This window comes from Chelonoidis abingdonii, chromosome 3 (genome assembly GCF_003597395.2).
Source record: "Chelonoidis abingdonii isolate Lonesome George chromosome 3, CheloAbing_2.0, whole genome shotgun sequence".
NCBI lineage: Eukaryota > Metazoa > Chordata > Testudines > Testudinidae > Chelonoidis > Chelonoidis abingdonii.
The window spans coordinates 88,124,205-88,149,016 of NC_133771.1; the positions used below are offsets into that span (position 1 = coordinate 88,124,205).

General features: G+C 42.8%; 1 protein-coding gene across 3 annotated transcripts in view; it reads right to left on the reverse strand.

The window, feature by feature from the left end:
* CDK19 (cyclin dependent kinase 19) overlaps window positions 1-24,812 on the reverse strand; it is a 239,786-nt gene that overhangs the window by 10,765 nt on the left and 204,209 nt on the right. For all 3 annotated transcript variants that reach the window (XM_032762555.2, XM_075063895.1, XM_075063896.1), the window contains 6 exons: window positions 20,977-21,120; window positions 20,652-20,721; window positions 19,645-19,717; window positions 18,408-18,505; window positions 14,933-15,011; window positions 3,004-3,270 (listed from right to left, as the gene is read on the reverse strand). In XM_032762555.2, coding sequence (XP_032618446.1) covers window positions 3,004-3,270; window positions 14,933-15,011; window positions 18,408-18,505; window positions 19,645-19,717; window positions 20,652-20,721; window positions 20,977-21,120 — 731 coding nt within the window. The remainder of the gene's footprint in view (window positions 1-3,003; window positions 3,271-14,932; window positions 15,012-18,407; window positions 18,506-19,644; window positions 19,718-20,651; window positions 20,722-20,976; window positions 21,121-24,812) is intronic.

Here is a 24,812-nt window from a genome sequence, read left to right on the forward strand (position 1 = left end):
GATTCGATAGTTTGGCAAGCCATTCACAGTCTTTGTTTGAATCCTGAGCTAATGGATCAACTCACATGTCAATTTGCAGATTATGAACTGAAGCTCAGCAGTTTCTCTTGAAGTCTGGTCCTTGAAAGTTTTTTGCTGCAGTGCTGGTAGAGACTGTCCAGTTTGGCTGATGTATATCGCAGAGGGGCATTGCTGACATATGATGGCGTATATTACATTGGTGGACGTGCAGGTTAATGAACCGGTTAGGATAAACCAGGTCAGCCACACCATCACTGGTTCCACTACATGCATCTGACGAAGTGGGTATTCACCCATGAAAGCTCATGCTTCAAAACATCTGTTAGTCTATAAGGTGCCACAGGATTCTTTGCTGCCTGTGCAGAAAAGAATCACAAGAGCTACATTTAATTTTCCAAAAAGGTAAGCCTTAAATTAAGAAAATCCTGTAATGGGAAGGCTTGCCTAGAACTCCAAGACATCCTGAAGGATCCCATGGTCAATAACATCAAAGCTAGTACAAAAATCCTCAAAATATGGACAGAAACAAGCCAGCCATAAACAGGGACTTTCTGAGATCTCAATCCACTCTGGAACTTTTCAAGAAGGAAATTTGACTGAGTTGTTGTTACTCCTAAATTGCCGTCACCACCTTTAAAATCATTTGCAATCAAGAAAGAAAACTAGAAATGGAAGGAGAATGTCTAGCATTCAGCAATCAGTTATCTGGGGTAGGGGGTTGATGGGTTAGGAAGTCAAAACAGCTGTAGAGTAAAAAAGAAAGATTTAAAACAGGCTGATAGGAGTCTTTATCAAGATGATGTCCTTACTAAAAGTATCTAGCAATAACATTTAGAATCCTTGCAAAAACGTAACTTCAAGTGAGATCCAAAGACGACAATGAGGAGTCCTTGTGGCACCTTAGAGACTAACAAATTTATTTGGGCATAAACTTTCGTGGGCTAAAACCCACTTCATCAGATGCATGGAGTAGAAAATACAGCAGGTAGGTACAAATATACAGCACACAAAAGCTTATGCCCAAATAAATTTGTTAGTCTCTAAGGTGCCACAAGGACTCCTCATTGTTTTTGCTGATACAAACTAACACGGCTACCCCTCTGAAAAGTGATATCCAGTCTCTTCTCATCCTGACATATTTTCAATGATCTTTTAGATAAGAAACAAAGCTTTGTTTTCAGGTGTATTCTTTTTTAAAATGAAAAATATTTATCTGGTGATGCTCAATTAATCTTGTCTGAAATGTTCACGATCTCCCCAAGTATTTGTAAGTTTGGTTCATAACAATGCTTTGAATTATTTCATGTATGTCACATATTCAGTGGAAAACATATTTTAATTCTAATAAACCAAGACAAATGTGCAGCTTCAAAAAGAATACAAAAATATTGTTTTCATTTAATACAATCTAATGCTGCTATAGTGAGGTCTTGGAAAAAATTTTAAGGGAGAAAGTAGTTAAGGACATTGAAGTCAATGGTAATTGGGACGAATTGCAACATGGATTTACTAAAGGCAGATCGTGCCAAACCAACCTGATCTCCTTCTTTGAGAAGGTGACGGATTACTTAGACAAAGGAAATGCGGTAGATCTAATTTACCTCGATTTCAGTAAGGCGTTTGACACGGTTCCGCATGGGGAACTGTTAGTTAAATTGGAAAAGATGGGGATGAATATGAAAGTTGTAAGGTGGATAAGGAACTGGTTAAAGGGGAGACTCCAGCGGGTCGTACTGAAGGGTGAACTGTCAGGCTGGAAGGAGGTTACTAGTGGAGTCCCTCAAGGATCGGTTTTGGGACCGATCTTATTTAACCTTTTTATTACTGACCTTGGCACAAAGAGCGGGAATGTGCTAATAAAGTTTGCGGACGACACGAAGCTGGGGGGTATTGCTAACACGGAGAAGGGCCGGGATACCATACAGGAAGATCTGGACCACCTTGTACACTGGAGTAATAGTAATAGTTTTTTGCCTTCCTCTGCAGCGTGGGGCATGGGTCGCTTGCTGGTGGATTCTCTGCAGCTTGAGGTCTTCAAACCACAATTCTGAGGACTTCAATAACTCAGTCATGGTTAGGGGTTGTTATAAATGTGTATGGGCAGGGTTTTGTGGCCTGCCTTGTGCAGGAGGTCAGACTAGATGATCATATTGGTCCCTTCTGACCTATGAGTCTATGAGAACATACTGAGAGTGGAAAACAACAGACCAGTTTATCGCAAATAACCCCTTCCCGCCCAAACGTTTCATTTGAAGATTCACTTTTGAATTCATTCACAGGAAGCATTTTAGAGATAAATTGGGAATCACTATCATTAGAGTATCTTGCCTAAGCACAAAGCATACTGACTCACTTATAGATCTATGTTATAGCATCATAAAAATTGTTGATCTTTAAGATTAAAAGAACAGTTACCAAGGTATTAAGACAAACAACAGAATATGAATTGTCCCATCTGTCATTCTCACATGGAACAGAAAGTGGCAGGAATTAAATCAAAGAACCTATGCTGTTGACTCAGCATATTTTTCTAGGGCCTGCTTCTCACACGGGATCTATCCTCCAGAGTGCTGACTACTATGGACTCAATCAAGCAAAACACTTCCGCATGTGAAAACAGTTCCACTGACTTCAGTGGGGTTACTCACATTCCTAAAGTTATGCACATGTTTTAGAATGATATTGAAATTCTGAGGACAAAACAAAACGCTACTGAAATCTATATAAATACCAAAGAGTGAAATCCATCTATAGTGAATACAATATATACATATTACATGAATTGATACAGTGAAATGTTTTTTAAACTGAAATAGAACTAAAGTCCACAGTTCTACTAATAAATTAGAGCAAGCACAATTCCATTATAATGAACTTCACTTAAAGTAAATTTATTCTGTGGAAATATTTCACTATAAAATTCTACAGTGGAATACACCTTGCCACTAAAATTAACTAAAGTATAACAATCAGAGTCTGTACCTGATAATCTGAAGGCATGACAGGCCCGCCTGAGTTAGTGCCTGAAGGCCCTATGCGTGGTTTCTTATTTGGAGGCACCTGATTGAGGCTGGAGTCCTGGCTGTGCTGAAGTCCTGCCCCAGTGCCTCCTCCTCCTGCTCCACCTCCTCCTGCAGTCCCATTTGTCTGGGTACTGTTTTGCTGTTGCTGCTGCTGTTGCTGAGGTGCTGCTTGCGGTTGCTGCTGAGGTGCTGTTTGTTGCTGATGTTGATTCTGTTGCTGTTGATTCTAAGAGAAAGCACAGCTGGGGATGGTCACTTTTTTCCTGAATTGTTTATTTACATTTGGTGTCATAAACTCTTCAGAACCCCTAAACCACAATGTGGGTGAGAACTAGCCACAGCACAAAGCACAGCTGGACTTTAGTGAAGAGCACCAAAGTAAGTGAAACATCTGTCCTCAATATGCTGCAATTTGCTCCAGGTAGATATTTGTGAACTGAGGAGGGACGGATAATTTCAAAGTTACTTAAACTTTGTGGGTTTGAAATTTCAGAATAGAATAAAATTGTTCGTGGTTCATTTTTTAAAATAAGGTGCACTGGGAGAAAAAAAGCAACTTGAATGACAATCTAGTGCCTCCTATCCCTAGCCAGCCAATCTAGATCAGCTCAATAATGAGAAGGATGGAAGGAACTATCAAGAAAATGGTGGTGGTCACATCATGAATGAGTGCAAATAAGCTGTGGCAGGGCAGCCAGATAGCAGTGGTGAGCAATAGCAAATAAAGTAATAATACTTTGCACTTCAATGGCACCTCCCACCCAAGAATCAAAACAACTTTCCAAACAGTAATGAAGCTTCACAGCAATCCTATGAGGCAGGTGGCATTATCTCCATTTTACAGATGAGTCAACTGAAGCACGGAGAGATGAAATGAGTTGTCCAAGGTTACATAGTAAATCTGTGGCAGAGCTGGGAACAGCTATTCCAACTCCTGAGTTAGAGTGCTATGCTTTAACCACCTTGCAATGAGAGAGATGCTGGGAACAGGGCCAAGCATGGTGCCCTAGACACAGGGTCAGAGAGTCTTGGTGATGGCAGGAGGAAGAGAGTTTGTTAGAGCAGACTGCCTGGAACAGGGCTGAAGGACAGCATTTTCTGGGGCTGAAGGAAGGATCTGGGGGCAGAGCATGAGGGGAAAAGGTAGCTGAAAGAAGGGAGGGAGAGAGAGAGAGACGCAAGATAATTGAAAGAGACACTAGAGCCTGGTAGCAAATAAAGGAAAGGGGAAGGAGCCAGGAAGCAGAGAGAAAAAGGGCAGAACATATGGATGCAGAGTGTAGGAGCTGGAGAGCAAAGGAGACTCTGGTGGCCTGGCAGCAGAGACCTAACGATTTGAAAGAATGGAGGGTGGAGCGTGATAAGCAAGAGTTCCACAGATATCCAGCTGTAAAGAAACAGAACCATGCAGCACTGTAAAAGGTTCTTACTACCGGGCATCTCTGCAGCCAAGGGGATTACAACAGTGACCATTTTTATTTGTTGTTCACATAAGATATAAAACTCTCTCTTTAGGGAAACAAAAACACACCTTTATTGCAGTCTGAGTTTCACCAGGCAATACATAAAAACTCTAAAATGTTGCTCAAAATATTTGAGCACTTTTTGGTAAATACTTTAAAACTTTATAAAATTCTGAACTCACTTCAGTTCTCCCAGGGTCTTGGAGGTGAGGGGTCTGCTTAACCAGACAACAATTTATCAGAGCTTAAATGTGGTCAATCTTTATGGAAAGATTAAATAATTTGCTTCCCATAAGTCATAGGAACCAATTGCCTTCAACACAAACTTCTTGGAAGACTCACTAATCACAAGCTACTTAGCATCCTCAAACTAAAGTGTGCATCAATTGCCATTCATCACGACAACGTCACAAGTTACACTCCAAATGAAATTCACAAGAATGTATTTATTTAGGACTGCACAAAGGCTCATATTGTCTTGCATCTACATGGAGGGCTTATGTCTCCCTTTTCTATCTGCTAAAGTCAAAAATATATCCTACTGCCTATGTGCATCATACAAGTCACATCCAGTTTCTATTTCAGGGGAGATCAACAAGTTAACTTGTTAGATTTTTTTTCTTTTAAAGTTAATGAAGTTTAACTTTTTTTAAAAAAAGAAGTTATTTATCACACAGAGGTAGCTCAAACCATCATTAAAAATCCACATGAACTGTCATATTTAAGACGCCGTTTGTCTCATAGTGCTGAAATTGTCATTTTTTTCAATTAATTATTTGACATTTTGTGATTTTTGCATATGGGTGCTTGGGTCTGAGCTGAACCATTTTCACTATGAATCTCCACAGGTGCCAAGTTGAAACCTGGGCTGCATGAAAAACAGAGAGAACTCTCACAACTGGGGCTAATGATTTGTTTCACAGGGTTGTGGATCATGGATTCCATGTTTTTTCTGGCTTTGGACAGGTGAGACTTGGAGATTACCTAGCTGGTTTGAGAAATCTGTGTAGTGCAACTACTGTTCCTTTTGCTTTTGAAGGAGGACAAGGCCTAGTCTACACTAGAAAAGTTTGCCAGTATAGCTATAGTGGCAACTCCCCTAGTGTAGACGGCAGCTTATACCAGCAAAAGTGTGTTTCTGCCATTACCATTTTTAACAGTTATCTGAATGAAGTTAGTTATATCAGTGTGGAGAATGAGGGATATAACTGTGTTATTTTGTTATGAATATTATATGTACCTCAGTTTGCCTGCCTGATATTATTCTGTCTGACTACATGGAACTGAATTTAGAAGGAGTTGTAAGGAAGAGCAAGCAGAGACCAAAACAATGGTCAGAGATAAGCTCTGGGTAAATGAGTTCAGAGGGACAATAGCTGGGCGATTAAATTGAGAAGATGCTCTTCCCAGAGGCCGTGACATACTGTTTTGTGAAAGCCAGAGTCTAGATATCAAAAGAACCATAAATAGTCCAAAGCAACCTGTGGAGAAGGGAAGGGGTTGTGGGAACTGCTACTTGAGGTGACACATTTTGAATTCAGCAGAGAATGCAGCGGCACAGTCTGCAGAAGTGAGGTTACCTAGGTTGAATGGAACCCTCCTAAACTCGCACAGAAAAAGACGGTTACTCACCTTTGTAACTGTTGTTCTTCGAGATGTGTTGCTCATATCCAGTCCAGTAGGTGTGCGCGCGCCGCGTGCACGTTCGTCGGAGACTTTTACCCTAGCAACACTCGGCGGGCCGGCAGGTCGCCCCCTGGAGTGGCGCCGCTATGGCGCCGGATATATACCTCTGCTGGCCCGTCGCTCCTCAGTTCCTTCTTGCCGGCTACTCCGACAGTGGGGAAGGAGGGCGGGTGTGGAATGGATATGAGCAACACATCTCGAAGAACAACAGTTACAAAGGTGATAACCGTCTTTTTCTTCTTCAGTGCTTGCTCATATCCATTCTCATAGGTTGATTACCCAAGCCTTACCTAGGACGGTGGGTCGAGCGAACCGTGCGGAATGTAAGACCGATGAGCCGAAGGCGGCATAGTATCTCGATTGTTCAACCAGCGCCGTAGTGCGATTAAATATGGCACGGAGACCAGGATATGCTGCCCGGCATATGTCCTGGATGGAACCTGGGCAGGAAAAGCAGCGACGAGGCTTGAGCCCGAGTAGAATGGGTGGTGAGGCGGCAAATCGGGACGTGAGCCAAGTCATAGCACGTCCGGATACAGGGACGTCACCCATGACGAAATCGCTGCTGGGAAGATACAGGCAAGACCTTTCATGACGCTCCGCCACTGCATGAATAGCTGGGGGCGAGCGTCTAAAGAGATTTAGTCCCTGGGATGTTAGAAGGCAAAGCCCGGCGGGACTTAGGTGTGTAGCTGTTTGGGTCCCGGCGGGATGCGTGCGGCTTCGGGAAAGAAGACCGGTAGAAAAATGTCCTGGATTAATATGAAAGGCAGAGACGCACCTTTGAAGAAAAGCGGATTGGTCATAGCTGCACTTTATCTTTGTGAAAGATGGTGTAAGATGGTCTACCACCAACCACGAGTCAGATACCCGTCTGCCGAGGTGATAAAGCGACCAGGAAGGCGTCTCCAGGACAGTAGATTAACGAGCAGGGTGCTAGCGGCTCGAAGGAAGGGCCGTGAGCCTAGATAGCACAAGGTTAAGATCACCAGGTAGGGGAAGAGGGCTAACCGGGGGCAGAGTCTCCTCCAATCCCTTAAGGAAATTGAAAACTTATCGGGTGAAAAAGGTGGAAACTGCCAGACCTCCAGGATGGAGTGAGATTGCGGACAGATGCACCCTAAATTGAAGAGAGGGCTTAGCCTGTTCCTTGAGGATACAAATAAATAGTCGAAGAACAACAAGGACTTGAAAAACAAGGTCCAGGACAAGGGAACGCTGTGTACACCAGTAAGAGAACCGCATTCCACATTAGCGAGATAATCGCCCGCGTGGAGGGCCTGTCCCCTCAAGAGGACCTGTTGAACCTGGCTGAGGCAATCGACGCTCATAACTAGTTCAACCAGATAGAAGCCACGCCGTCAGGTGCAGGGACGGAAGGTCCGGGTGATGAAGCCTGCCGAAGTCCTGCGTTATAAGATCCGGGCAGAGTGGCAGCGGTATCAGAGTCGCCAGGGACAGGTCGAGCAGCATGGAGCACCAGTGCTGCCTCGGCCATGCCGGAGCAATTAGGATCAGCCTGTCCCTGTCCCTGCGGAGCTTGAGCAGGACTCTGTGGATTAAGGGAAAGGGTGGAAAGGCATAGAGGAGACCACCTTTCCAGGGAATGAGGAACACGTCCGAAAGAGAGCCCGGGGAGCGAACCTGCAGGGAGCAGAATACCTGGCACTTCCTGTTCTCCTTGGAGGCGAATAGGTCGATCTGGGGAAAGCCCCACTTCCGGAAAACAGAAAGCAGGATGTCTGGACAGATGGCCCATTCGTGTGCCAGGAACGACCAGCTCAGGCGGTCCGCTAGTGTGTTCCGGACCCCCGGGAGAAAGGAGGCTACCAAGTCTATTGACTGGGCTATACAAAAATCCCGCAGTTGCATTGCTTCCTGGCAAAGAGGAGACGATCGTGTCCCTCCTTGTTTGTTTATGTAATACATGGCCGTTGTGTTGTCCGTGAAAATGGCAAAACAACGGCCCTGTAGATGTTGCCGGAAGGCTTGGCACGCCAATCGGACTGCTCTGAGTTCACGGACATTGATGTGGAGCTTCAGGTCTGGCACGGACCAAAGGCCTTGGGTACGCAGATGTCCCAGGTGTGCGCCCCACCCCAGAGAGGAAGCGTCCGTTGTTAGGGACAGCGAGGGTTGAGGTGGATGGAACGGTCGACCGGCACACACCATGGAGGGGTTCAACCACCAGTTGAGGGATCCCAGCACGTGCGACGGGATTGTGACTATCATGTCCACGGCATCCCTGCGTGGACGATAGACCGAGGTGAGCCAGATTTGCAAAGGGCGTATGCACAGTCTCGCGTGCTTTGTCACAAAAGTGCACGCAGCCATGTGACCGAGTAGAGTGAGGGCAGTGCGGACAGAGGTTGTTGGGAAGGCTTGGAGCCCCTGAATGAGCGAGACTATAGACTGGAACCTCTGGGGAGGCAAGCTGGCTGTTGCTCGATTGGAGACCAGCAGCGCCCCCATGAATTCTATCTTCTGCGTAGGATGCAGAATGGATTTGTCTAGACTGATGATTAGACCTAGACGGGAGAACAGACCTTTGATGATGTCTACATGTGCGGTAACCTGAGCCTCAGAAGACCTTCGAATCAGCCAGTCATCGAGATAAGGAAAGACATGAATTCGATGGCGACGGAGGTAGGCGGCAACTACCGCCATACACTTCGTAAAAACTTGAGGGGCCGAAGAAAGGCCGAAGGGAAGAACCGCAAATTGGTAGTGATGATGATTCACCACGAAGCGAAGAAACCTCCTGTGCGGTGGGTAAATCGCGATATGAAAATACGCGTCCCTCATGACGAGAGCAGCGTACCAATCTCCGGGATCGAGGGAAGGAAGGATGTTTCCCAGGGATACCATGCGGAACTTGACCTTCTTGATAAACTTGTTCAGAGCTCGCAGATCCAAGATGAGTCTGAGACTGCCTTTCACCTTGGGAATTAGGAAGTATCTGGAATAGAACCCCCTGCCTCTTAAGTCCTCTGGAACCTCCTCTATGGCTCCCAACGCGAGGAGCTTTGAAACTTCCTGCAGAAGGAGTTGCTCGTGAGAGGGGTCCCTGAAGAGGAATGAGGAGGGAGGGTGGGAAGGCGAGGTCGAAATAAACTGAAGACGGTAGCCACATTCCACCGTGCTGAGGACCCAGCGGTCCGTTGTTAGCTGGGACCACGCAGGGAAGAAAGCAGCGAGGCAGTTGGCGAACTGAACAGGATCCTGGGGGGAAATTGGCACATTGCTCTCAGGCGCACCTTCAAAAGTTAGGCTTCGGTCCCGCCGGTGGTTTGGTGGGACTGGAATTGTTATCCCCTTGAGGGCCAGACTGGCGCCTATGAGATGTTCGGCCCCTCCTCCTGGAGAAGTCCTGTCTCGGTCGAGGTGGGGGGTAGGATCGCTGGGGTTGGGAACGGAAGGACCGTCTCTGAGTCTGTGGCGTGTGCATTCCCAGCGAACGCATGATCACGCGGTTGTCTTTCAGACTCTGGAGGCGAGGGTCTGTCTTCTGGGAGAAGAGACCCTGACAGTCAAAGGGCAGGTCCTGTATAGTATACTGCAGCTCAGGTGGCAGACCTGACGCTTGCAGCCACGATATATGCCTCATAGCTATCCCCGAGGCGAGAGTCCTAGCTGCGGCGTCCAACGAGGCCTGGAGGGAGGTCCTCGCAACCTTTTTCCCTTCCTCCAGGAGAGCTGAGAACTCTTGGCGGGAGTCCTGTGGGACAAGCTCTACAAATTTCCCCACTGCCTCCCAGGTGTTGAAATTGTATCTACTTAGGAGGGCTTGTTGATACGCCACCCTGAGCTGGAGGCCTCCCGCAGAGTAGATTTTCCTGCCCAACAGGTCCATATGCTTGGCCTCTCTGGATTTGGGCGCAGGAGCTTGCTGGCCATGTCGCTCCTGCTCGTTGATGGATTGGACTACCAACGAGCAAGGGGGAGGGTGAACATAAAGGTACTCATACCCTTTTGATGGGACCATATATTTACGCTCAATCCCTTTTGCTGTAGGAGGTACCGATGCCGGGGTTTGCCAGATTGTATCTGCCGAGAGGATACTGACCACTGGGTCATCCACCTCAGGAACTTCCTCCACAGGCAAGTTTATGTTCAGGGCCACGCGGCAGAGGAGGTCCTGGTGAGACCTGAGGTCGATTGGGGGCAGTCCTGACGTTGCCGTTCCTGCCACAGCCTCATCCAGGGAAGATGAGGAAGAGACTCCAGGGACCAAAGGGTCTTGGAGAGACTCCTGGTCCTGTGGGGCATCCAGGGGCTGCTCCTGTTGGTTCATGCCCTGGGCAGGAGGTTGGTCCGTGCTTGCTGGAGGAGGTCTGCTCGCCATGGACTCCGGTGCCCGATGGTCGGAGGGGGCGGAGTGCAGCGGCGGTTGGTGGCTACCTTGGCTCTGGTGGTAAGCCCACGGAGTCCAAAAGGGCCACTGATGAGGACCTTGGTTGTCCGACTCTCCATAAGATGCCATGTCGGCATGAGAGGAGATTGACGGCTGGCGAGATGGCCACGGTGGGGCGGAGACCGTGTGAGGAATGTCTCTGCGGCCAGTAGAACCGGCCCTGTGCGGTGCTGGGGAGCGGTACCAGGAGTCTCGCCGGTGCCGTGAGGGTGACCGGGACCTACGACCAGCGCGGTGCCGGGAGGTTGACCGGTGCCGAGAGTCGCCGTGCCAAGATTGGCTGCGGGAAGTGCGGTGCCGTGAGCGGTGCCAAGATCTGGATGCCGGTAATGTCTGGACGATGACCGGGACCTGGAGCGGTACCACGAGTACGACTGGTACCTTGATGGGGAGCGGTACCGGAACTGCGAGAGGCCGCGGGACCGAGAGCGATGACGAGACCGTGAGCGTCTGCGGGACCTGGACTGGGACCTGGAACGACGGAGTCCCGTGGTGCCGGGCGAAGAAGGTACGAGGGTCAGCTTGCCAATAGATTGTAGGACCCGCACCGGCGGCGCCGGGGGTCGAGGCACCTCAGGCTCCGTCATTGCGATCAGGTCTCGTGCAGCGGAGAACGTCTCCGGGGTGGAGGGCACGATGAGCTCAACCGCGGCATGTGCCGGGGAGCTGGTAGGCACCGGACTCGACGGCCCTTCTGAGGCCGGAATCAATGGTGCAGCAGACATCGGTGCCGCGGCAGGTGGAGTCGGTGCCGGGCAGTCTGGTTTGACTAAGCGCTCAGACTGCGGCGCGGGTATAGCGGCAGCAGGAGGCTTGTGCTTCTTGCTCTGCGGTGAGAGCGAGCGGTGCCGACCAGAAGCTGGTGCCGGAGACTGGTGAGATGACGTCTTCTCAGAGGGCGTGCGGTGCGGTGCTGAGGAGGTGCTAGTTCCCGGTACCGCGGACGGTGCCGAGGACGGTGGAGTTAACGCTGCCTCCATCAGCAACTGCTTCAGGCGAACGTCCCGCTCTTTCTTAGTTCGGGGCTTGAACGCCTTACAAATCCTGCACTTGTCCGTTAAGTGAGATTCGCCCAAGCACTTAAGGCAGGAGTCGTGCGGGTCACCTGTGGGCATCAGCCTACGGCAGGCCATGCACGGTTTGAAGCCCGGTGAACCAGGCATGAGCCCGGTACCGGGGTAGGGGACGGGGCTAACCCCCGATCCATTCTAACTATCTACAAAAACTATTACTACTAAAACTAACTACTAACTACTGTTAAGAGATCAACTATTTACACAATTTACAGAAAAAAATGAGAGAATCGCTAGGGAGGTGGAGAAACAGTTAGACTGCGCTCCACAGTTCCAACGACCGACACGGGCGGTAAGAAGGAACTGAGGAGCGACGGGCCGGCAGGGGTATATATCCGGCTCCACAGCGGCGCCACTCCAGGGGGCGACCTGCCGGCCCGCCGAGTGTTGCTAGGGTAAAAGTCTCCGATGAACATGCACGCGGCGCGCGCACACCTACTGGAATGGATATGAGCAAGCACTCGAAGAAGAAGTAATAAGTCTAGGTAAGGCCAGACACATGTACATTTTTGTTGTTTTCACCCATTTCCCTGATCACAGTGTATCTTTGGGTGAATCAACTTTTGTTTGGAAGGAGCTACTTTGAGGCACTTTAATAAGCTGCTGGTCACAGGCTCCTGGAGGAAAATTTCTTGCAGGTGCCAAATACATAAAAGTTTATTGTGTTAACATGAAAATAGGAGGATCCTGCCACCACAGGATCCAGTCTAAAAATGGTAGACCTGTGTGGTTACACTCAAAGAGTGAAACCTGTCAGTTGAGGGGTGCACTCACGAAGGACTGCAAAGGGATCTAAGGCACAGCTCGCACTGTAGCAATGAAAGCATGTTGTAGCTTGGAGGTCCACTCTAAGGTGGGATGAATGCCCACGAAGAGACAGGGAGAATGCACTGATGCAGTTCACCCCATGACAACAGGCAAAAGCACTTATTTGCTAGTATAACTATGTCCACACTAAGGCTTTGGCCATATAGAAATGTCATAAAAATAAAGAAATCATACCCATAACTGACATTACTATACCAGCAAATTTCTAGCATAGACCTTCCTGAGTCTGGAAAGCAGTGCTAGAGACAAGGCAGATGCACCTCGCTCCCACAGGCTTTCAGGCACTGCTGCCACTGCAGGTCTGAGCTGGCAGGCATCGCTGCAGTGTTTTCCAGTGTTTTGAAATGGTTGTGAACTGTTAGAGGTCGTTAAGTGGTTTAACTCTTTTTTGAATGATGAATATTGGCAACCAGTGACTGGGAACGCGTCTTTTATCGTATTTCTAGGACCAGATCTGCCTCACAGGGTTGCTGAGAAGCTTTATTACTGTTTGGAAAGTTGTTTTGATTCTTGGGTAGAAGGTGCCACTTGAAGTGCAAAGTATTATTACTGTTAATATAAATTACTGTGGCAAACAACAAGCTTTAGTAAGCATATATTATTTTTTCAAGACATTTAATAAACTATTTCCAGACTGTATTTTATGTGACAGCTATTGCTAGAATCATTGTTCGTTCACGTCCATCACTGCAATAAAGGGTTTTGCTGTTTTCACCCATTTAGCTGAGTATCTTCCCAGTGAAGGGATCTTTGTCACCGCTATGATTATTGCTGCATTTGTGACAACACAATGACGTTGTGCCTGCACTCTATTAGAAAAGTAAATCTGACATTCAGGAATTGCATAACTCAATCGGATGAAACTAGTTATATAGTAAAGGTGTAAGAACAGGAGCACGTTCCCCTGCACTGCCACCCTCATTCATTCTACCGTTTTAGTTAGAAAAAAATCTAGCCATGTGTCTGAAACAAGGGGGGGTTTACTTAGGAAAAAATCATGTTTTTGTGAATACTTATTTAACTTCGCTGACAAATGAAAATTTTGGAGAAAGGATATTTTTATTAAAGATTTACCCTTCTGTTAAGCATAAGAGCTCCAGATACACCATCTCAGAGACCTTCCAGCAAAATCAGGAAAGAACAAAACTTGACATTCCTGATGTTAATATATTTTTTAAAAAAAATCGTCTAGGCCTTTTTTATATATCATAAAGCAGCAAAACATGATACAAATCCATTTTTTAAAAACACCTTCACTGGTTACCTTTAACAAACTTTTCCTGTTGTAGAGACAGATTCAATGAGTAATACATAGTTTAAAATGTCATTTTTTTCTAAATTAACTAGATATGCTGCAAAATCTTTATTTATAGCATGCATAAATATGGGACAGTCCCCATGAGACACAAAGGCTATTTATACAGCAGATCATAATAGCTGCTTTGAATATTTATACTGTGCGTGTCATTTTTGTTTAACTATATAAAATTTCCCAAGAAAATGAAATGCAAATATATACTTTAACACTCACAAATGAGTAAAATCAACTTAACAAAAGCCAAATTCATTTGAACTCATGTTGTTTCTTAATGTTCAGTAACTGAAAGTTTAAAAAGCATTGCTAAGTCTCAGAATTTCAATTACATCAGTATCATGACTCCACTGCTATTTTAATTTAGGTTTTGTAATTTCCTAGTCTCAAAAACAGACCTGGGAAACAAAATCCTGAGGGTTTAGTAGATTAACATTTCCCCCTTCTCTGACACTGTCACATGCAAAAGAAATGCTAATCTACAATATCAGCTCAGAAAGTAGAATTTACTCTTTCAAATGTATCATTGATAGGCACAGCTTTAAATCAAACTGGGCTCTCATGTTGTACAGACTATCTGAACCAGAGGACATGCACAACCAGAGGGTTTCTCTTGGATCAGTAACAGGCCCTGTCCCCAGGCAGCCGCCAGGACACAAGCTGATTACAGCATGAGGTCTCTTTCTCTTTGTTCTGTTAGCCATGTACACCTCTATCCCGATATAACGCTGTCCTCGGGAGCCAAAAAATCTTACCGCGTTATAGGTGAAACCGTGTTATATCAAACTTGCTTTGATCCACCAGAGTGCGTAGCCCCACCCCCAAGCGCTGCTTTACCAAGTTATATCCGAATTCGTGTTATATTGTGTCGCGTTATATCAGGGTAGAGGTGTATTACTAACAATGTCTGACTAGCCGTATAAGTTTAGGAAAAATACAAACAAACAATCATTCATTATAATTTACTATGCATTAATGTGAAACTTTCTAACGTACTTGGGACATCTTCCCTTCAGAACACATTCCTAGGTAAGAGCCATGTTCTGTTAGTTTCCCTTTGTGGCATCACAACGTTTTTGTTACATTTTGAAAAAAAGTGCCTTTTATTATACCTTATCTCCTTTTTCTTCAGGTTCATCCTCATTGAGGAATTCTCGTTTTGGATAAGGAATCTGGCAGCCAGCAAATACACTGAAATATATCAAACAGCAAATTAGAGACATACTAAACATACATGCTTCTGAAATTAATTTATTTAATGTCATATATATTTCAGGGCTTTTTCTTTTAATGTTTGTTATGCCTTGACTCCAAATTACTAAGTGACACCCTATAGACACCCAACAGATCTATAACTACTGGTAGATGTACACTGATTTTAACTTTTGCTATATTTGCTGTTGGCAAGCTGCCTTCCTTTAGAATTATAGCAGAACTGAGTGAGCACAAATGACAGCACAATTATTTGCTGTCCTGAAACTGCATTTGTTCACTTTGCTGTATGAATCAACCAGAAACTCTACAGCACTTAATTGGAAGTATGGATGGCACAGTGGATTGAAAGCCTGATCCAATGCTCATTAATGTCATGGGAGTCTTTCCATTGACTTCAATGGCTTTTGTATCAGGCCCTAAATGTACTAGCTATTCATCTCTGGAGAACTGGAATCAATTAGTCTCAGGGGCCTTGTTTAGAAGGAAATAAAAAAGTAGTTTTTAGATTGAGTCAGCTAATATGATTTGAAATACTATTTAGTATCTAGTGTACACACAGTTTAATACCTTTAAAATCGTGTTGCCAGGTGGTGTGACCTAGGCAGAAGTAGATCAGTATGAGAGAGCAAAAACCTACTAGTAGATAATATTTTGTACCATTTTAGTTTCAGCAATTCTTTGAACCTTTGGGGGGTAGCCTGTGTTGCAATACAATCAGCTTAACATGATTTTGAAAGTGCTAACCTGGGTCTACGATAATTGCTAAGTAGCACTTCAAATCATAATTGCTAACTTGATTTTTTTTTTTTAATTCTTTTTTCCTAGTCTAGACTAGACCTGTGCTTTCTTCCATGAGGGCTCCTATACCTCAAATAATTGTTAACAAAAGAGTAAATATCTTTTGAAATCCAAACAAATATCAAGACTCATGATAAATGTCATTGCTTGATTGCTCACAGACTTTTGTTGCATTGTAAGCTCTTCAGGGCAGGGATCTCTTTTTTATACATTTACAAAGTGCCTGGCACAATGGGGTTCTAGTCCATGACTGGAGCTCCTAGGTGCTACCATAATAATAAATAAAATAAAATAAAACAAAACAACAACATAACTAAATAAATAAATAATCCCATGCTGCTCTGTGTATTTTCTGTTCAGATAATAAAGTTTCCTGGACAGGGTTTTTATTGCCTTTCTGGCTGAAAAGTAACTAGCACACTGTTGGCACAATTAAATAATTGTATACAAAAAAACACTATGTTAAAAGAATAGTCAGTTTGCAAAGACTAGCACTCAAATATTAGGAAATTCAAGAATAAAGGTGGCCATGTCCCTGCATAAGTTATTAATTACTTGATCACATGCTATTTTTACCACAGCACCCCTGCCTCACTAAGTACATGGGATGGATAGGACTCTTCAAATGGATAGGTATTCATATTTCTTTTTATCCTCTTCATAGAGTGGGTGGCCTTTCGCCTCTTTACTGCACACCATCCAACTCCTGCATGAAATACAGAATTATTCATTTCCTCATGAGCATTTCCATGCTGCTCATCACTGTGGCATATGAGTACTTCAAAAACACTAATTCATTACATTTATAACACCCCTGTGGGCAGGGAAGCCTTACCATCCACATTTTATAGCTGGGGAACTAAGGCACAGAGAGATTAAGGCCAAAACTATCAAGTGTCCACTAAATTTGCTCAGCTTGAAATCCACTGGCATGTGGATAGCAGTTTATATGTTCAAAATCACACCTCTCATTGACAAGAGATGCAGTTGTGAGTACTCGGCACATTCACAAAGCAGAACCTAGGATCTCAAGCTGGGAACCCATAAAATGAACAGCAGACAATTAGTGGATAACTATGACAAGTTTTGTTTAAGTGACTTGCCCAGCACCATATAGGAACTTTGTGGCAGAGTCAAGAACAGAATCCAGTTCTCTAGGACATCATTCAACTGCCTAAACCATGAAACCATCGTTTCTCTTCCTGCAGTCTCCTTCACTGCACACCTTCCAACTTCTGCAACAAATGAGGCAAGGGTTCTACAGACAGCCTCATTCACTACAGAACACTGGTTTAGCCCTGCGCAGATCCATCCTGTACACTGAATGAGGCAGGTGTCCTGTGGAAAAGCAGTACGTTATCATGTAATTAAAGTCTGTATCATAACACATATGCACAAGGAAGCTGAATTAAGCTTGCATGGGCAACCTTAAGTCTGGCATCTCCTAACTTTTGAGTGCTTGACTTTCTAACCAAAATGTTCTTTTAATTATTTCTGATGTAATTTCCTAGAACACTGAAAAAAACTTCTGTAGTGACAAGCCATCATATTTTTCCTTAATCTCATTCTCAGAAACAGCTAAACCAGTGATCCCCAACCTTTTTCGTCTGGCGAGGCACGGAGGACTGTGGTGGTGGATGAGCATCCGCTGAAATTCCGAAGACAAGCGGCAACGTAATAGGCATTGCCGCTATAATGCAGCCGGAAAGTAGCATCATCCAGAGGCGTCGCTGCCGAAACTCAGCGGCATTTCAGCAGCAACGCCTCTGGGTGACGCAGCTTATCGGCGGCATTTTGGCGGATGCTCGTCCACTGGCCAATACCTGGGTGCCATGGCACCCACAGGCACCGCGTTGGGGACCCTTGAGGCTAAACCATTTTAAGTGAAACTTCAATAAAAAAAACAAAACAAAGATCAGCCTCAGACAGTTCCTACCCAGCATCGAAAATTTCAGCTCAGACGGTTAAAATTTGGTAAAGTTATAACGGAAAGTGGTTTAGCAACCTTAACTACATCTGATGCTGCTGCCAGCTCAGTCTATAATTAATGATAAGACATTAGATTGAGGTCATATGATACAGTGTTTTTGGTATTCTTATCGTAACAGCAGATGTATCTGTCCATGTCACACCACCTCTGCTGGCATAATTCAAGGTCTCTACCTAAGGGAGACTGTACACTAAGATAAGAGGGGCTGATTTATAAGTAATTCTTCAGAACTAAGTACATTACGTACAGCTTGGCTGAATGATGTATGTCTAAGAGGGGCATATCTACAAGAGTTTTATATAAATACTTCAGAATAGTTTTCTAAGAACCATCACTTCTTTCCCCCCACCATTTACCCACTTTTACTGAATGCCGCAAGTATAAAGTTGTTGCTCTGCCTATCACTGGTTGATTGACACCACTAGTACCCCTAGAAAGCTCAGAGGTGGACTCACAGTGGTGAGAAATATGTTCTTGTTACAAGCAGAATTCTTCATTTTTAAATGGTCACCATATATTGCACATTAATAGTTAGCCAAAAAAAGGCATCATTGTAAAGAACACAGAAAAAGTGAGACACATACTCTGACGTAGGCAGTGGATCCTCCTGGAAATAGGGATCCTGCAAAGCCTGCTCTGAGGTAATTCTCTTTGTAGGATCCATGGTAAGAAGTTTTTGAAGCTGTGTAGTGTAACATTGGAAGTAGTAAACAACTTATGAAACCATTATTTTTCAAACTAATGGCTTGTATGCCATACTTACATCATGATCTGGTAAACTACAAATGGCTCATTCAGAAAAGCAAAATCAGGCATTTCACGCACAGCAACACATCTAGTTCTATGATGCACATACATCAAAAAAATTATGACTATGAAGTTTTGTTGGTCTGAGAAATAAAGTTAACTGGGCTAGATTCTTCAGAGCTGTATGTGCCACCTTGAGCTACTCAAAGTGGCTCTAAATCAAGTGTAACCATCCGTGAAGGATCAGCTCAATATAAGGGTGATTCTCTGTGGGCACACAGATGGGATAGAAGTTATTATGTCACTCCCTGCTGCTGGCGAAAGTGGGTGAGATCAAGACCTCCTTTTGCTATGCCCTTTGGTACTCTTTGTAGGCGATGTATGCAAGAGCAGCCTGAGAGGAGCTGTAACTCAGTGCATGGGGACTGGTTCCATGCAAAGGCTGCATCCAGATCAGAGTGCAAAGGTGACCTTTATGCTACTACTGTGCACAAACCCATGGCCTGTCCTCTTTGCAGATGAGCTACATTAGTAGTACACAGGTAGCACTCTGCTCCCATATGAGACACAAAGATTCTATGCCTGGTATCTTGCTTGAGGATGTGAACATTATGCAGGCAATTTGCTCAGCCCCTCACAGGTAAGGGCCCAACACAGGAGATGGGCTCTGGAGTGTATTTGCAAGGTTTATAAGCTAGGGCTCTGATGGCCCTTTCTATGTTATAGGTATGTTAAATAGCAAAGAACTAAAGAAAGCATTCATCCTTCAGAAGGAAAGGTGTTCTCCCCGCCCCCTTTCTCCCACCGATACATGTATAATTCACAAACTGACATATGATGTAACTATACAGAGGGATTACTTTGCCTGTATCAGAAAGGCAGCCAATTCTGGGGTGATATGCAGAAGCCGACAATGGCAAATTTGTTAAAATATTAAAGGTCATGGCTGTAGCTATCATTTATATTTTTAAAATTCATACTTCTCATCCTCCAGTAAGCAGAAATGGAACTGTTTTAATATCACAATTATATTTCAAAGTAAACTAATCTCTAAGAGCACAATGATGTACATACCAAAAGGAAAACTTTGCTGTCAGGCTTGACTTTGTGTTTCTCCATGTATTTTATGAGGCTACTATTGGCATATCTGAAAAATTGTAAATACATTTCAAAAACAATATACTGTAGGATTATGGCACTGCACCGAGCAATAAAGAAAATGCATACTAGTCCCAAAGGACACATTTTGTATTTCATTTGTTAGATTATATAATGTCCTACATTGCCAGACACTATATTTGTGAAGTGTGAATGTTTGTCCTAGCTTTCAGTGTTAGTATTTTTAAAATGGTTTGTTCTTTATTACAATGGAATGTACAGTTTTGATATATGGCTGAGGTCTTGATAGTAGCACACAGCCATAGCAAATGTTGTAGGGAGGGCAGAGCTGCCCTATCCTAGTGGAAGCTACTTTGACAGACAGGCACAGTAGCTTCAGCAGTGCAGCCACTGCATCATCATTTGCCATTTGAGAAGCTGTTGCAACTATTCCCTTCAGCTGGCAGAGAAACTAGCCTGTGCCTTTTCCCAACTGAACCATGAGCCATGTGAAGTCTTTGCATTTCCTGAGCTCAAATATTCCCATTAAGAATAATCAGACATAGAATTTATATCTTGCTTTTAATCTCTAGATCTCTGTGGGTAACTATAATTATCTTACAACGAGGGAAACCGATGCACAGAGGCATCAAGTGATTTGCCAAAGGTCACTCAGAAATTCCAGGGTAGAGCTGGAAATAGTACTTAAAGCTCCTGAATCCCAGACCTGTGCCTTGTCCTGGACTATGCTGCTCCCTGTACCATTTCCCTTCCTTGACTACCAGTGCAGGGGATGATCTGACTTACTGAGCAAAAACTCTTGCCAACATTAAAAGATGGACACTAGCATTCTTTTAAAATCCAAATAATACTCTTCCAAAGTCTAAACAAGACAGAAGATAATTGAAGGTAATCTCTAGTGGTGATTTCTGTGTATCTTTTACAAGCAGTTTCTAACCACTATCTGTGGTATAATCACTTACGTTGTTCTCCTAAAGTCTTTTTGAAGTGTAGGATATTCTGGCATCTTCCTTATATCTTCCCAGTCTTTATCTTAGAAAAGATAAAGCAATCGGACAGTTTAAAGTGCAGGTTAAATAATATGATATACATAATCTGTAATATTTGTCTGACATTTTATGTTCGTTGTTCTGTATTGTTATTCCACAAGTCCCGCCACTTTCTTGGGCAGGGACTCCACATCCATCATACTGCCAGCTTTTATGAAGTTACAGAGCTAGTAATTTCCTTTAAAACAAAATCCAACTCAAAGGGTTTATGCCTGACCTTTTAATGAAAGTAAATTACCTGCTGGGAATCCCATTACACTAAAAATGCGGTCTAGCTGATCATGATGAAAAGGATTACTCGTTTTGATGTCTTCCTGACGACAGTGAAAAATAGGTTCTGAAGTCAATAGCTCAGCAAATATACACCCAATTGCCCATATATCTAGGAAAGAGAGAAGATAATTTATGTGAATTGACCATATTCCATCAGCCTGATTTCTATTTTACACAGTAAAGACACAATAACTCACATGAAAATTCATTACAATAATTTAAAACATGCAATAAATTAACACACGGGAAATGGAATAACTGGACCATCATATTTTAGGTTACAAGCCAAATCAAACAAACAGTCTTGTAAATTCTGTCTGAAGTTGGACTCTAGCAATCTAACACAGTATAACAATACATTCAGAGTTACACCAGAAGCCCTCCCAATCTCTGCTGACAACTTAATCACTTGAATGTCCTGAAGATTATCTAAAACAGAACATAATGCTCCAAAAAGGATAGATTGAAATAATAGCTCTATCAGATACTCTCACGCAATTCCTACAAGGCAATCAAATATATACTGATAAGGAAAAACTACAACAGCTCGTGTGACAGGGCAAAGAATGCAGACTAGATAAAATGAAGAAAGCAAGATCCAAATTTTAGCTAATGAAGCCAGACTGTAGCTTTCTCAACCAATTAAAAAGACTCTGATACATGCTCAGTAATGCCCACTGGAACCATTTTACAGCAGTGTACTCTACAGTAGCTTGATAGCAAGTGCATTAATAAACAGTACAACAGACTGATCATCTCAATGAAAGCAAAGTCTAGTAACATTAATTTGATACAAAAAGGTTTTGTGTTCTGTCATGTTAATATGCTATTCAAAGCAAAATCTACCAGAAGAGCAATTTCAGTTATGTTAAATAAATCTATAGATTATATATCAGAGGTGTAGCTGTGTTAGTCTGGATCTGTAAAATCAGCAAAGAGCCCTGTGGCACCTTATAGACTAACAGACGTTTTGGAGCATAAGCTTTCGTGGGTGAATACTCACTTCGTTGGATGCATGTAGTGGCAATTTCCAGCACATGCATCCGACGAAGTGCATATTCGCCCACGAAAGCTCATGCTCCAATACGTCTGTTAGTCTATAAGGTGCCACAGGACTCTTTGCTGCTTTTATAGATTATATCTGATCTAGCTAACTCCATTAACAACAGTCCTAGAGTTTATTGTATTACAACAAACTTACATTATGCTAAGCACCCTAAAAATATAAAATAGTCAAGCAATGGGCTTGAGGATGGGGAAAAAATACTGGCAGCTGAATTAGGCACCACTAGAAAAATAATTTTTAATTTTTCCTCATAGTACCCTTTGCATTATTTCCTCCAGTTAGTTTTCAGTGTCCCAAATTGCTTTACTTTGAGAAATACTATTCCACAAGTCAACATCTTATCGTCAGACATTTTCCTGATGGTCATCTTAAATTTTCCCTTTCAATATTTCATCCCATTACTTTTATACACAATTAGGTCATTCTCAGGTGTTGTCTTGCTTTGATTTTATTATTAGGGGTATTCGCATGAAAACAATATCTTTTGTTCTTAAGATTTTATCTCCTTCTGCAGCATGGGCAGCCTGGTATTTACATAATTTCTATGTGGGTCAAGTGAAAAGACTTAATCATTGAGTCTTACATGAGGCGTTTAACTTCTTCCACTAAAAGTAACATATGAAATCAGTGATCTCCTTTTGGTGGCAAAGATGACCTGGAAAACCTCCTCAGATATTGCACGTTAAACTTTAGAAGTCTATTCCCTTATGAGCTAAGCTGTGAGTAAGGCAGTTTACAGGTGGGGATGGATTCAAGCATCCTGGGTCTTTGTGATATAGATAAACAGAAAAATTACATTTCTCTGTCCTCGTGACTTCACAAAAGTTGCCATAGCAACAAGTGGAATTTTTTCTATAACAACTTTTTTTTAAACACACACAGGCTGTAAACTCAGCATTTCAGGTAATGTTTCATTTACTCAAGAAATGGATTACTGGGCAACATGAAAGTACTTTAACTATGTTGCTTTTCAGTCATTACATTTTATATGTGCAGTTAATAATTCCTGAGTTTAGCCTGTTATGCCTCTTGTGGGATTTCCTTCAACTGTCTTTAGGGTATTACCAAAAATATCCTTAAAAGACTTATTAAATTATAGAAAATCTGTAACTTTTATTTTTTATAGAATCACAGATTTATACAGCTAGAAAAGGAATCATGAACTGCAATCCAAGTGGGTTAGGATTTTCTCTACACTAATCCTTAGCTTTATGTAACTGCTCTAAAACATGTCCTTGGCAGATACTACTGCAACTGCTTAATTGCCCTTACTGCTAGGCAGAGTCGATAAAAATCAACTATTTTTTAAAAATCAGATTTTCTAAATTTAAATTGGATTTTCTAATTCAAATTAAATATGTGCTTATTTTTTAAAAAAATAAACATAAGTAAAGCTGAAATTATGACAACCTACATTAAGGTCTAAACTTACTATAATCTATTAAAATAATTTAAGTTTATTTTTTTAAAAATTAAGCAATACATGTTTGCTGCCAATTTTCAAAGAAAGTCAAACCACTGAACTGGCAGAAATCACTGGCTAACCACCTGGAACATCCTGGTTTACTGAAGCGCTAAACCAGCTTTTGAAATCAGTAGCCACTTCTGCAGGTGCAGAAAGAATATTTTTTTATTTCAGTTTATTTTTACTAGTTCATCTCAATGACTAATTCATTCAAAGTTAAAAAACCAGCTAAGTGATGGGAAAAAAAAGCAGGAAAGTTTGTTTTCTTCTTTCCATATTTAAAAAAAAACAGCTGGGAGAGGATGAAATCTACAAGTTCTAAAATCTTGAAAGATGTGATGACCAGAAACAATCAGTTCAATTAATGAACTACGAATACTACTTCCTTTGTTTAAAAATTAAATTAGTTTTCAATGCAAAACTTATTTTGATAAACTTGTCTTCTGTATCCAGCGCTAACTAAAGATAAAAATTAAAATGTTTTCTGCATTTTTAATTGAATTTTAATTTCTATCCAAACAGAACTTGACAAATCATGTACAAAACTGATAAAAAGATATGAAATGTAAAAATTAAGAATCTAAGTAAACATGATTTAAGCTATAGAACTGCTTAAATAAATATGTATAGATATATATTATACCCATCTTATTAGCAAAAAAAAAAAAACAAAAAAAGCCCACACCACCACAAAATTTAGTGTAAAGGCTATTTAGTTGCAAATCAACATGTTTTAATGGTTGCCAGCAAAGGAGACCCAACCTTTATTTAGGAAAATAACTAAAAAGTATAAATGCAGAACAAGATTAAAATCTGTGATTTAAGTCGCTTTGATTTAAATCAATCCAGCCTGCTATTAGGAATGTTTCTTATCACATTTCTCAACTCTGCTTTTGTATAATACTGGCAATTTGTGATAATTATCTACCATAGGTGGTATTTCTAGAGAAGGAATAATTCTGGAAATAGTGTAGAAGCTCCTTCAGTACAAGTGCCCCTATACACACCAGTGTATCTCCTGGATTATTTGAATTAAATCAATCATGAACAGTTTGGGTCTCATCTTTTTTATAAAAAATAAAAGATATTCCTGCCTTTATCTACCACATGGATCCAATCCTGTAAACAGTTAGGCCTGGTCAATACTTAAAAGTTAGACTGACCTAACTATATTACTATGTCAACCTACCCCCTGGTGTAAACATGGCTAGGTTGATGGAAGGATTCTATCACCTCTCAGAGAGATGGATTAACTGTAATCAACGGAAAA